The sequence below is a fragment of the Monodelphis domestica genome, chromosome X (assembly GCF_027887165.1).
Source record: "Monodelphis domestica isolate mMonDom1 chromosome X, mMonDom1.pri, whole genome shotgun sequence".
In the NCBI taxonomy this organism is placed as follows: Eukaryota; Metazoa; Chordata; class Mammalia; order Didelphimorphia; family Didelphidae; genus Monodelphis; species Monodelphis domestica.
In genome coordinates this window covers 879,867-892,897 of record NC_077235.1, presented here as the reverse complement: position 1 = coordinate 892,897, position 13,031 = coordinate 879,867, and the positions used below count along the sequence as shown (strand labels likewise).

At 56.0% G+C, this 13,031-nt stretch overlaps 1 protein-coding gene across 2 annotated transcripts; it reads left to right on the top strand.

The window, feature by feature from the left end:
* Positions 1–212: 212 nt before the first annotated feature.
* On the top strand, positions 213–12,408 carry USP11 (ubiquitin specific peptidase 11). 2 transcript variants are annotated; one of them, XM_056809660.1, is made up of 21 exons: positions 213–1,779; positions 2,090–2,199; positions 4,131–4,261; positions 4,728–4,845; positions 5,180–5,325; positions 5,455–5,516; positions 5,882–5,981; positions 6,092–6,265; positions 7,737–7,895; positions 7,990–8,214; positions 8,939–9,022; positions 9,106–9,200; positions 9,295–9,501; positions 9,857–10,110; positions 10,257–10,547; positions 10,631–10,701; positions 10,797–10,909; positions 11,079–11,228; positions 11,322–11,437; positions 11,520–11,652; positions 11,794–12,408. In XM_056809660.1, the coding sequence occupies exons 1-21, from the start codon at positions 1,253–1,255 to the stop codon at positions 12,290–12,292; spliced, it is 3,765 nt and encodes a 1,254-aa protein (XP_056665638.1). In that variant the 5' UTR covers positions 213–1,252; the 3' UTR covers positions 12,293–12,408. The 2 variants fall into 2 exon arrangements, with proteins under 2 accessions (XP_056665638.1, XP_056665639.1); XM_056809661.1 differs by having other exon boundaries at positions 11,520–11,608; positions 11,794–12,081.
* Positions 12,409–13,031: the final 623 nt, after the last annotated feature.

Below are 13,031 nucleotides of genomic sequence, written 5' to 3'. Positions count from 1 at the left end.
GCTTCCTCCTGCATCCCTTTTTAAAAAAAAATGTTTATTATTTTAAGGGAGGATTTTATTTTTTAAATGTACTAGCGGGGACACCTAGAGCCACGGAGAAGCCCCGCCCCCTCTGGAGGTCCCCAGTATTCTGTGCAATGAATGTCCCCCACCTCCCTAGCCACTGGCCAATCAGGAGGCTGGGCCCTTGGCCTGGCTCCAGCTCCTCCCCCTCACCCACCCAAGGCACATCTGAGGACCCAGGGGCCAAGGGGAGGGGTGGGGTTCGTTCCCGCAGTTCTCCGCTAGGGGCCCGAGAGGTGCCAGAGGGCCAGGTCTGGGATCCCGCCTGCCTGGCTCCGCCTTTCCCCCTCCCCGGCCCCCTTCTCGGTGTCCCGAATCGACGCTCCGCCCTAGCTCGCCTCTCCTCACTGCCCCGGTGCCGAAAGGCAGAGACCGAGAGCCCCGGGATCCGGAGGGAGGGAGGGGAAGGAGTGGGGGAGGCCCTCCCAGAGTGGGGAGCTAACCCAGGGCTCCAGGACAGTTCCTTCCTCCCCTCCGTCGCCTCGGCCCGCGCCGCCCTGTCCCGTGCGGGGCGGGGCGTTGGCTCCCGCGCGGGGGGCGGGGGAAGGGGGGCTCGGCTCCCCTGTACACCCTGGTCTCTGTATGAACTATTAAAGACTCAAGTGAAGGCGAGCTAGCGAGCGTGCGTGCCTGCCTGCCTCTGTCCGTTTGTCTGTCTGCCCGCCGGTTTGCGCGGCGACGGCTGGCGCTCGGACCGGTGGCCCCCTTCAGCACACCACGAGGCGCGCGACGGGCAGCTCGGCCAGCACTTATTAGGCGCCAGCTGGGTGCGTAGGGGGAGGGGACCGGAGAGGGTGCACAGAAGCGAAACAAGGCGGCGGCCGCCGCAGCAGCAGCCCCAAACCGAACCCTCGGGGCGCATCGACTACCAACGTTGAGCGGCGCCGGCCGGTCGTCCCCTCGGCGGGATTCTGACGTCGGGGGTGGGGCGCCTGGCGGGCGGGCTAGCGGACACTCACTAGGCGGCTGGGCGCCTGGAGGGCTGCGAAACGGTGCACAGCCTTGTGTGGGCCCAAGGCAGGTGAAAAGGAGCAGAGCGGGGCGACGGCAACAGTACCGACAGTGGAGAGAGTGGCGGTGGTGGTGGCAGCGGCAGCGGCAGCAACAGTAATAGTAACAGCAGCAGCAGCAGCGAAGAAGCGAGCCTCAGCCGTCCGGCCCCACCCCGGGCCCGCACGCCCCGCCGTGCATGGGGAAGCCCCCCGCGGAGCGCCCCGGAGCCAAGAGGCCGCCGGCCCGGCCCCCTACGGGCCCCGCCCCCAAACGGGCCCTGGGCCCGGTCGCGACCTCCACTGCCGCTGCCGCGCCCCGCTCGGCTCCGCTGAGCCCACGCGAGCGCACGGCTCCCACCGCTCCTACCGGCAGCCGTTACTGCGGGCCCGGCGCGGTCTCGGCGCCGCGCGCGCGCCGCCCACGCGCCCGCCCCGCCAGGGTGCCCGCCCCGCGGAGGGCGGGCCGAGGCCGCGCCGCTTCCGGCCGCCGGGGCGGGCACGCGGTAGCCGGAAGCCGGAAGCGGCACCGAGGCCGAGGCCGCTTCCGGTCTCCCGCCGCTGAGGCCGAGTCTGAGGGTGCTCGGGCTGCGATGGCGGCCGCGACGGCGCCGGGGGCGGAGCCGGGCCCGGGGGCGGGGTCGGTGCCGAGCTTGGAGAGCCAGCGGCGGCTGGTGGAGGACGGGGAGGGCGGCCGGGAGCGGCCCCTGCGGCCAGGGGAGAGTTGGTGAGTGAGTGGCCCAGGCCCAGGCCCAGGCCCAAGCCTAGGCCTAGGCGGAGGCCCAGGCCCAGGCCGGGCTGGGGGGGGGGGAGTGCGAAGTAGAGCTGAGGGGAGAGCCGGAGAAAGGGATGGGGCCGATGGGGAAGGGGCGGGGCAGAAGGCTGGGAGGAGCAGGATAAAGCGCTGGGGGAGGGGAGAAGGGGAGGGAGCCAGGCCAAGCCGGCTGAAGAGCGATCTGGGCCTCCTCGACGAGCTGTGACACCCCCCCATCTTCCCCCCCCCCTTCTTTCCTTTCTCTTTCTCCCGATCTTCCCAGGTTCCTGGTGGAACATCACTGGTACCAGCAGTGGGAAGCCTACGTCCGAGCTGGAGATCAGGACTCCAGTGCTTTCCCTGGGCCTGTCAACAACTCGGAGCTCTTCGAAGGTACCCAGGGCCCAGACTCCTCGATGTTGTTTCTCATCTTTACCTTCCTGTGATCTCCACCCATCGTGCTCCCTTCTGTGGTTGGTCAGGCCAGGGCCTTTCCCAGGGAGCCCTTTCCAATTCTCATCTCGTTTGATCCTCACAACAACCCTGGGACACAGGTGGTGTTACTGTCCTCATTTTACAGATGAGGAAATGGGGACAAACAGGTGGAGAAAGGGACTTGCTCAGGGTCATACAGCTAGGTAAGGTCTGAGGCTTGATTTAAATTCAGATCTTCCTAGCTCCAAACCCAGTATCCACTCTACACAGGGCCCTCACCTCTTCCCTTCAGTCTGTCTCCTTCTTCAGCCCTTTTCTCCGATTCCTGGTGGAAAGTCACAAAGACAATTCCCCATGTCCCAGAGACTGGGGGAATCTAGCCCCTCCAGTTTTAATTTTTCCATGTATTGTTTGAGCTGGTAAAGAACACTTAGGCTGTGGCACATCAGGGAGGCTCTAGATGATGAAGTAGATAAGAATGCTGGGAAGACTTCAGATCTGGCTGAAGCTGCTTAAGCTTCATGATCCCTGCCTGGCAGGTCACTCTGGCTGCCTCAGTTTCCTCATCTGTAAAATGGGAATAACAACAGCATCTCCATTCCAAGGTTTTTGAGATGATATGAGATAATATTTGTAAAGTGCTTAGCTCAGAACCTGGCACTTAGTGTTTTATAAATGTTAGCTGTTCTTGTAAGCATTATATTAGAACTGTAACCTTTATGTAGGAGGGTATACCTGCATTGAGCCTTCAAGGAAGTCAAAGATGCTAAAAGGGGTAGGTGGAGCTACCCCCTCCCCGCCATGGGTTGGAATGCTCAAGCATTTGATCCTGGGAAGCCTGAGACAGAACTGTGGAAGTAGTCAAGAAAGAGAGGTGGAAGCTTGCTGAAAGGCTTTCAGTCCCAGGCTGAGGAGCTCTAGAGTTTCTCCTCAAAACAGGGAATGTTTTCTAACACCAGAATGAGTTACAGCCTGAGAGCTGTATGCCTAGGAGGCAGAAAGAGCAGTTTTCAGACCCCTCGGTAGCCATTTGGTAGCCTCATCATCCCTGAGCCCCTTCTCTGTAAAATGGGGGGGGGATCGTCCCTGCCTATATTCACAGGGTGGTTGTGAAGAGCAGAAGAGCCAACATCCATAAAGTGCTCTGGCCACTGTTGTGTTTTGGAAAGTAAGTGTGTTGGTGTTTTTCACTCTTCCATCTTAGTTATCCATCTGCACCTCTCCCTCCCATCCCTCAGGGGAGCCCAAAGCAGTACCAGTTAACAAAAGAACCAAAGAGCTGGCACAACCATAGGTTTCTGTCCCTTTCCTTGGAAGACCCAAGTAGTTCATCATGTGTTCTCTAGAGGACCACCATCCTTTTTTTGCCTACTCAGAATTCAACCTAGGAAAGGGCAGAAGGACTTCAGCCAGAGCGGGCAGGGGATGGATATGAGAGAAGATATGGCAAGTAGAATCCTTGAGATGTGGCAGCTAAATGCATGGCAGGGAGGGTTATGAACCCAGAAGGGCAACTGGAAGCATGGGAATGCCCACAATAATAATCAAAAACTTGAGAAGAGGCATGTGTTTAGTGAGGAAGAGGACAAATTGGAGCATCCAAATAGTGAGCTGACCACAGAGGACTTCTCTCCACTCAACAATCCCTTCTTTCTCCCACCCTGTCATCCTCCCTAGTCTTCCATTCTTGGGTTCTCCTTATGTATCTTTGGGGTCTAGCCATCTCCTCAGATCTTTCCCTTTTTCCATGTTTGGAGCCTTCTTGGTTCCCTGAGAATCCCTTTCAATTCCATAACACTTTCCTTTTTTTTCCCCAAGTCCATCCCTCCTATAACCTTTCCCCTCCCACATGTTCTGTTTCTGGATCTTCCCTCTTTCCTTGCACACAGACCAAGAAACATGGCGCCTGAAGGAACGGCTGGTGGAAGGCGAGGACTACGTACTGCTGCCAGCCATGGCCTGGCATCTTCTGGTTACCTGGTATGGGCTGGAGCCCGGGCAGCCACCCATTGAGCGGAAGGTGAGGGCCCAGTCTATTCCTCTCCTTTCCAGAGACCCTGAAAAGTGTCCAGAGCTGGAGTCTGAGTGACCACAGGAAAAATACTCTGCACCAAATGAATTCATAGGCAAATTTTATCAAACCTTTAAGGAAAGAAAAATTGATGACTCTGCAAAGTATTCTCAAAAAATTGAGAAGAAAAACAATCTTCCAAACTCCTTAGTGAGCCCCAGATAGAGGCCTAATACTTAACCAAAGAAGGACAGAGCAAAGGCAGGACCATAGGTTAATGTTGGGGAATAGAGATCCAAAACTTTCTTGCAAAATCCTTGCAAAAAGACCACATCAATCTATGCAAAGCAATCATCTTCAGACAAATTGGATTCACACCAGGAGTGTGAGAACAGCTTTTTTCAGGGACCTAGAGAAGGTTCCTATTGGAGGCTATGAAGTCCCTAATTAGATGGTCTCTTCTCCCTCCTTTCAGGTAGTGGAGCTGCCCAGCACCCACAAGGTAGAGGTCTATCTGGTTGAACTGCTCCTATGTCAGCACAATGACATGGAAATATCCCGGCCTGCCCAATTCAGCCGAGCAGACCCTGTCGGTGAGAACTAGGGGCCTGATGTTCTGAGCAGGAATGCAGCCCATGCCCCAGATCTACTAGGGATTCCTCATGAATGATGAGTACTTCGTTGGGGTTTGTAAGCCGGGTGCCCTGAGTGAGGGATTGGGGTCCAATTCCTTCACTGGGGGGAGTTTTGATGGGATAGAACCACACCCCCAGCCTGGTTTCCACAAGTGAAATTTAGCTATTATTGCCTGGTGTTTCAGTCCCCACTGAGGAATAAGCAGGAGCCTAGTATCCTGAGTAGAGATTGACTAAAGTCTAGGCAGTGGACCTTCCTTACTGGGCCTTCTGGCTCTATTTCCACTTGCAGAGTTGGTCCTTCAGACAGCCAGAGAGCAGTTCTTAGTGGGGCCAGAGGAGGAGACCCGCCTGTGGGTGAAGAATGCAGATGGCTCCTGTGAGAGATTGAGGAACGTACATATGTCTGTGTTAGATGCCTGCCTTGGGCCTGGTCAGGTGAGGCCTCAGGATATTCATTCCCCAGAATCCCATACTTCCTTCTAAAGGGTAAGGGTTACAAAGGAACTTCCTGAGAGATTCTCAAAATACAGCTTGCTCTTGCTCAGGCCCTGCCACTACCCACAGGTTGTCATCATGGAGACTCGGAACAAAGACGGCACATGGCCTAGTTCCCGGCCTCACATCATGTGAGTATAGATAGAGCCTGGAGAGGCTCAGGGGCAAGCCAAAGGTGGTTTGGGAGGCCCAGACAGTGTTTTCTGAGGGCCTATGAAGAAAGGGGTTGTTGATAGAGCCTTGAAGATGAAGGAAAGAGCCCTGGGGATGTCGGGGGGGGGGGGGCCTGAAATCAGTTGAGGAAAGCGTATCCTTTGGGTATTCTCTAGGATGTTAGGTAAAAGGGGGCATAGGAGCATTAAGAGGATGAACAAATGTGTTCTGTGAGGTTGAGAATAGGGGTCTTTAGGGTGTTGGAAGCCTGATGGTGAACAGAGGTGCCCCAGGGTCTTCTGGAAATTCATGAAGCAGGTGTTGACTCATCTTTGGACTCTAGGAAGAGCGTGGGAGATGACGAGGACAGTTTCCGAGGCCAGCCAGGTGTCTGTGGCCTCACCAACCTGGGGAACACATGCTTCATGAATTCAGCCCTGCAGGTTTGGCATTGGAGTTGGGGGAGAGGAGACTTGGGCAGGGATTTGGGGGTTGGGGGTGTGGAACTCCCTGAGTCTTAAGCATAGCACCCTGGCTTCCTCTACATCTCCAGTGCCTGAGCAATGTCCCCCCACTGACGGAATACTTCCTACACAACCACTACTTGAAGGAGTTGAACTTCTGCAACCCACTAGGCATGAAGGGCGAGATTGCCGAGGCCTATGCTGATCTGGTCAAACAGGCCTGGTCTGGCCACCACCGCTCTGTGGTCCCCAGGATGTTCAAGGTCACTGAGCTTTTCTGTGCCTTTCCTTCGTGCTACCCTGCCCTGTCCCATCCCCTCCCCCCAGCCCCTCTACTATCTAATTGTCTCTAAGGTGGCCCTGTAAGTGTCTATATAGATAGTTCTCACTTGACGTAAGTGGACCAATGTTGCAGACCTCTACAGAAAGTGATTTTTCCCATAATGCAGATTTATGCCTACCCTCCCATTTCCCTTAGCCTATGTAATGAACCTTGTGTACCTTTACACAAGGCAGAAAGTTGACTAAATTGCAGACGCATTGACAACTGGGCCATAATAACAGCCAGAATTATGAAACTGAGAGGTGGTGTGCCCAGTACTCCCCTATCTGCTACACTGGGGTGGCCTGCACCTTTTTAATGAAGCTATTGAGAGCTGTTTGGGCATAGGCTCTCCTTTTTCCTCAGTTACCTTTTGATAGCAGGTAATATTGTCCTCAACTAGTTTTTGAACTTTTGAAAGTCCTAAAGCATTTGCATCTTTTTTCCTTAAACCCTTGTTTTCTGGCTTAGCATCAGTTCTCAAGGCAGAAGGGTGGTAAGGACTAGGCCATGTGAGTTAAGTGACTTGTTAGGAGGTGTCTGAGGCCAGGTTTGAACGCTGGTCCTCCTGACTCTAGGCCTGGCATTCCAGCTGCCCCTGGATCTTTTCAATATGAGAAAAAGATTTACACATGATGAAATGCTTTTGCCTCCTATTTGGTTATGAACTTTTCTGGTTGGACCTTAGTTTCCACAGTTTCCCTTTCTTTTTTGGCAATCCTTGTAGCCAGCTACTGGATCAGATCTCCATTGGACAGTTCCTCTCTGGGAGACTTACTGAACTCTTCTATGTCATTCTCATTCCCTTCCAGCTGCAATTCTTGAGCTAATTTTGCATGTAATTTTGGTACTTAGTCCCTTCAATTTTTCATCTTTCTCAAATCCTGGAAAATTGGGAATGAGCTATAGGCACACTTTTCCCCAGACTCTTCATACATGTTTCTTTTCACGCCTTTCAGAATTCTTTCCTGAAAGTCACATTTGTGCCATGCAAAATTTACATAAAGCAAGAACTGTCCTATAACCTTATCTCTGATTCTGATCCCTGCCTTGTTAGCCTCACAGCCCATTTCTGTGATTCAGCTATCAGTGCCACAGCCCTCTCTTGGAAGGGTCATTGAGCTCCTTGATGACTCTCTGGGTGTTGTCCAACACTCCTGAGTCCCTCCCTGGCCTTGCTGCCTTTTTGTGTTCCCTGTGCCCCTCTCACTCCCTGTCCTTTTCTGTGACCCTGGAACCACTTTGTGTCTCACTGATTGCCCATGTGGTCTCCCCAGCTGCCATGCCATAGAGTCCTGTCTTGGGCTGGTAATGCCTCTCCTGTGTGTTCTCCAATATACCCAAGCCCCTTCCTGGCCCTACAGCCTTTTTTATTCCTCCCTCCACTGAGCCCCTGTGGTTTTTGCCCACAGACCAAGGTTGGCCATTTTGCCTCCCAATTTCTTGGGTACCAGCAGCACGACTCCCAAGAGCTGCTATCCTTCCTGCTTGATGGGCTGCATGAGGACCTAAACCGGGTCAAGAAGAAGGAGTATGTGGAGCTTCGTGATGCTGCCGGCCGGCCTGACCAGGTAGAGCCAGGGTTCTTTCTGAAGTCTCCCAGTGCCACCCCCACCCCCACCCCCACCCCCATTCATCCTCTGACTGCTAGGGCCTCCTTGGCAGGAGGTGGCAGATGAAGCGTGGCGGAACCACAAGCGTCGGAATGACTCCGTCATTGTGGACACATTTCATGGACTCTTCAAGTCGACACTGGTGTGCCCCGAATGTGGAAAGGTGTCTGTAACCTTTGACCCCTTCTGCTACCTGAGTGTCCCTCTGCCTGTGAGCAAAGAGCGTGGCATGGAGGTCTTCTTTGTTTCTATGGACCCTCGGCGAAAGCCTGAGCAGGTGACCCTGGGGGTGGGACAGTGAGGGAGAGAGGAGAGGGGGTGGGGATAAGTGAGTCACGGGGAGAGTGGGGTCTGCTGCATGACAGACTGCGAAGGGGAGGGGAGCTGGGGGGGAAGGCCAGCTACAGGGAATTGGAAAGGGACAGGCAGCAGAAGGAAGACATGGCCGGACAGGAGGACATAGACTCTGGATCCTGCCCGGTGAAGGCATCAGCATAACACTGCCCAGAGCCAGAAAGAGAAGTAGGTGTCCTAGGTGAGGACCTCATTGTCTCCTACCGGAGAGGGTCTGCCCAGCCTTGGGCCAGAGCAGAGCTCTCAGGCTCCCACCCAAACCATAGTCAAAGGTCAGTGGGAAGCAACATAGAAAATGGGAATTCGTGGTTCTCCAAGACATCCCATGACCTGCCTGACCCCTCTGCGGCTGTTGTTGAGGCCCAACTCATGATCCAGAACCCAAGAGACAGAGCAAAGTAGACATAGCAGATAGGGAATGAAGATGTGAGCAGAATGGACTAGAGGGACACCCACAGCCATGGCGACAGACAGATAACGGGAAAAGAGGCCAAGGCTCGAAGCCAGAGCATTGGGCAGAGGGACAGATATCGCAGAAAGGCAGATAGCTGGTGAGAAACACTGCCCAGAGACAGATGGGAGAGCGCCTTCCAGGCTCCTCCCAAGGGCCCTGCTGGACATGAGCTGGTCTGGCTTCTCCCTCACAGCACCGTCTGGTTGTGCCGAAGGCAGGGAAGGTGCTGGACCTCTGTGTGGCACTGGCTAAGCACACAGGTGTCTCTCCAGACAGGGTAAGTCCTTGGGGGGGAGAGGGGGGAAGAGCAGGAGTAGCTGGCACCAGAGGGCTGAGAGCTACATCTCACACCCTATCCAGATGATGGTGGCTGATGTGTTTAGCCATCGTTTCTACAAGATTTACCAACTGGAGGAGTCTCTGAGCTGTATCCTGGACCGTGATGACATCTTTGTGTGAGTTGTGATTAAGGGTCTCTGGGGAAGGGAAGGGGACAGTGAGGAGCCCTCAGCCCACAGGCTGTCCCAACTGGCCTTCCTGGTGCTGCAGGTACGAGGTGTCTGGTGGAGCTGGAGGTGGGGAGGGCACAGGAGAGGATGTGGTGCTTCCTGTGTACCTTCGGGAGCGGACCCCAGCCCGGGACTACAGTGACTCTTACTATGGTCTCATGCTTTTTGGACACCCCCTGCTGGTATCTGTGCCCCGTGACCGGCTCTCCTGGGATGCCCTGTACCATATCCTGCTGCATCGCCTTTCGTAAGTGAAGTCCACTGCCCTGCCTTGTCACCCTGCTTCGGGAATTCAAGGAACCACCCCTGTCCCCATCCCAGCCCCTAGTTTCCTTAGACTACCTGGGACGAGCCAAGAGGAATGTGACTGACTGCATTTCCAGCCCAGCTTTGTTGTGACCCAAGGGCGCGAAACCCCATTGTAGAAATAGCGACTTTGGTGAGAGTCCAATTCAGGCAAGAGAAGAGGGCCTCTCTGGAAGGGATCGAGGCCTTTCTTTCTGGGAACTGCTCATCCTGGCTGAGCCTCAGCAGCCAGTGTCTTTGAAGGATACACCAGGAGGCTTGGCCCTTGGCTCAGAGCCTCTTTTCCCTAAACCCAGGCGATACGTTACTCGACCTGACTCGGACTCAGACGACGAGGAGGACTCAGACGAGGATGAAGACGACGAAGATGAGGACGAGGACGAAGAGGATGAGAATAGCGAGGAGGAGGAGGAGGAGGAGGAGGAGGAGGAGGAAGAGGAGGAAGAGGAAGAGGATGAGGAAGAAGAGGAAGAAGAGGAGGAGGAGGAGGAAGAAGAGGAGGAGGAGGAAGAGGACCACCTCTACAAGCGGCCAAGCAGGCTGAGTGAGGGTGAGGGTCTTTCGAGGGGCCAGGCCACCTGGGCTGGAGGGCCAGGGGACTGGGCACGGGTTAGGGGCTCAGTGGCTCGATCTTCCTGGACTCCACCTCCTCTAATACTCTCCCTCTCCTCCCCGCCCATGCTCACTCCCTGCCAGGCGAGGAAGAGGAGGAAGAGGAGAGGGGGGGGAGTGCCTTGGATGTTCAGGTCACTGCAGAGGGCTCAGGGGCAGCCATCGGGGATCAGGTGGGGGAGGGGGAGGGCCCTCCTCCCAGTCCCCCTCCCAGTCCCCCTCCTGGCCCCGCGAAGAGGCCACGAAGGCGGCGGAGGCGGCGGCGGCGGAGGCGGCCCCGGCAGAAGGTCCTCTTCAGCCTCCACACTGTCAACTCTAATGGAACCAGTGACCGCAGAGGTTTTGCTGAGGATGCCAACGGAGTCTCTTTTAACTGTGAGAGGGGGCGTGGAGGAGGGGGTGCCAGGGGTGTCCTGGGGAGCCGGCACTGACACCCTGCTCTTTGTCACCCCTCACAGCCCAGCCATATATTGCCATTGACTGGGAACCTGATATGAAGAAGCGTTACTACAACGAGGTAGAAGCTGAGGTTCGTGCCCCCAGCCCCTTGGCTGCCCCCTCTTTCACCCCTCCCTCCCTTTGGCCCCCTGCTCCAAACGTCACTCCCTTTCCTTCCCTGCCCAGGGCTATGTGAAACATGACTGCATGGGCTACGTGCTGAGGAAGGCCCCAGTCCGCCTCCAGGAGTGCATTGAGCTCTTTACCACCGTGGAGACCTTGGAGGAGGAGAACCCCTGGTGAGAGCTTCTGTTCTGTGGGTCACAATGGCAGGCAGATGAGGTCAGAGGGGGGAAAGGGAAGAGGAAAAGTGGGAGTGGGAAGGGTGGGCAGCCAGAGGGCATTGAGGCAGATCAGGGAGGCCTTCCAAGGGGGTGAAGATGAGGTCTCTTTGCCCCCTGCCCCCAGGTACTGCCCAACCTGTAAGCGGCACCAGCTTGCCACCAAGAAGTTGGACTTGTGGGCTCTCCCTGAGGCCCTCATCATTCACCTGAAACGTTTCTCCTACACCAAGTTCTCCCGTGAGAAGCTGGACACACTAGTCGAGTTCCCTATCCGGTCAGTGGCAAGGCCATGGAGAAGGGTGGGTGAGGTGAGGTGCTCGGGGGCAGAGAGCTCACCCAGTCTTACTTCCTGCCCTCCCCCTGCCAGGGACCTTGATTTCTCAGAGTTTCTCATCAAACCAAGGAGCGAGGCTGACCCAGCTCCCTGCAAATATGACCTCATCGCTGTCTCGAACCACTACGGGGGCCTGCGAGATGGGCATTGTATGAGGGACCCTGGGGCGGGGGCACAAAGGGGCTCCATAAGGGCACACCCCAGGCTCAGCAAAGAAACTGTTGCTTTCAGATACAACATTTGCCCGGAACAAGGACAGTGGTCAGTGGCATTACTTTGATGACAGCAGCGTCTCCCCTGTGTCTGAGAGCCAGATTGAGGTGGGCAGCTGTGGCAAGGCCTGTGTACTCCAGCCCATCGTCATGTGCGTGTGTGTGTGCGTGTGTGCGTGTTTGCATTTGTGTCGGCCATCAGCATCAGGGCAGGTCTTGTCTGGGTGGTGTGCTTGCTCGCTCACTCTCTCTGACCCCATGATTCGCTCCCTTTTCTCATTCACCCCTCACAGTCCAAGGCGGCCTATGTTCTATTCTATCAGCGGCAGGACAAGGTGCAGCGGTCTCCAACCCGGCCTGGCCTGGCCAGCACGGTCTCCACACCCCCTAGCGATGGCCCAGGCCCTTGTCCCCGGGTCGAGCCCATGGACATGGACTGAAGGGGGTGGGGGAACTGAGGGGGGGACCCCATCCTGTCCCCCTCCTCATTCCCACAGATCACCAGCACCCACTGCCCTGGACCATCTCAGGTACTGCTCCCCAGGGCTTCCCTCCAGCCCTCCTTCCCTGGCCCCGGGGACCCCCAGCCATGGCCGCTGCCCCGTCCCGTCCCTGGGCTCACCCCTTCCTCCATGGGCAGCCACTCAAGTGCCTGCCCCACTCCTAGTCAGAGCAATAAGTCCTGGCCTCCCTCCACCGTCGTCCCCCCCCCCCCCCCCCCCGCCGCCCTTTGAGGTGTTTCTCTTTTTTGTAATTTATGGTTCACTGCCCACTGGGGGCAGCCAGGGCTAGGACTTCGGGGTGGGGGAGAAGGTCTAAGCCAGTGAATACAGATTGTATTTTATTATTGAAGCCCTCCCCCTGCTGTCTGGTACCCGTTGTACATAAAAGCCCATGTTTCACCTGGAGCAGTTCATTCTTGTGGCACGTTTCTGTGGGGCGCCGGGCACAGGTGAAGAGAACCTTCATTGAGCTCATGGGGAAGGACACTGTTTGCAATGGGAAGGAGGGAGGGAAGAACAGCATTCACCCTTGGGAGACACTTTTCAAACTGGGCAGCTCCACTGCTCCTTGGAATTCTGGGAACCAAAGTGTAGGCGGCACTTCAGCTTGTTTCTTTGAGTTAAGAAAATGGAGGCCTGGCAAGGTGGAAGGGGCTCAGGAGGTGGCAGAACCTGGAGGAGGCTTGGAGATTCCATCTGTTGTCCAACTCCTTTGCCCCCTCAGGTAGTCTGAGCACTGCAGCAGTTCTCAAAGCCCCTGGCACCTCCAACTCTCCTACTGCCCCAGGAAGGGAGCTCTCTTCCTGTCCCTAGACTGCTAGGCCCACCCAAGCTCATTCTCTCCCAAGACCCTCCCTCCACCAGCAGTTTTTGACTCCCACGCACATACATTGGCCCAACTAGTACTATTACTCTTCCCATGCCAGCAGATGAGCTGGGCAGAGCTCAAAGGTCACCCAACCCCAGTGTGTCTGTGGCTGGATTTGAACTCAGGTCTGCCCTCATCAGGCCTGGCAACCTGGTGTCCT

Coding starts and splice junctions, on each gene's coding strand:
- USP11 (XM_056809660.1), top strand. CDS start 1,253: ATGGGGAAGCCCCCCGCGGAGCGCCCCGGAGCCAAGAGGCCGCCGGCC. Junction 10,111..10,256: donor GCCAAGCAGGCTGAGTGAGG/GTGAGGGTCTTT, acceptor ACTCCCTGCCAG/GCGAGGAAGAGGAGGAAGAG. Junction 11,229..11,321: donor CTAGTCGAGTTCCCTATCCG/GTCAGTGGCAAG, acceptor TCCCCCTGCCAG/GGACCTTGATTTCTCAGAGT.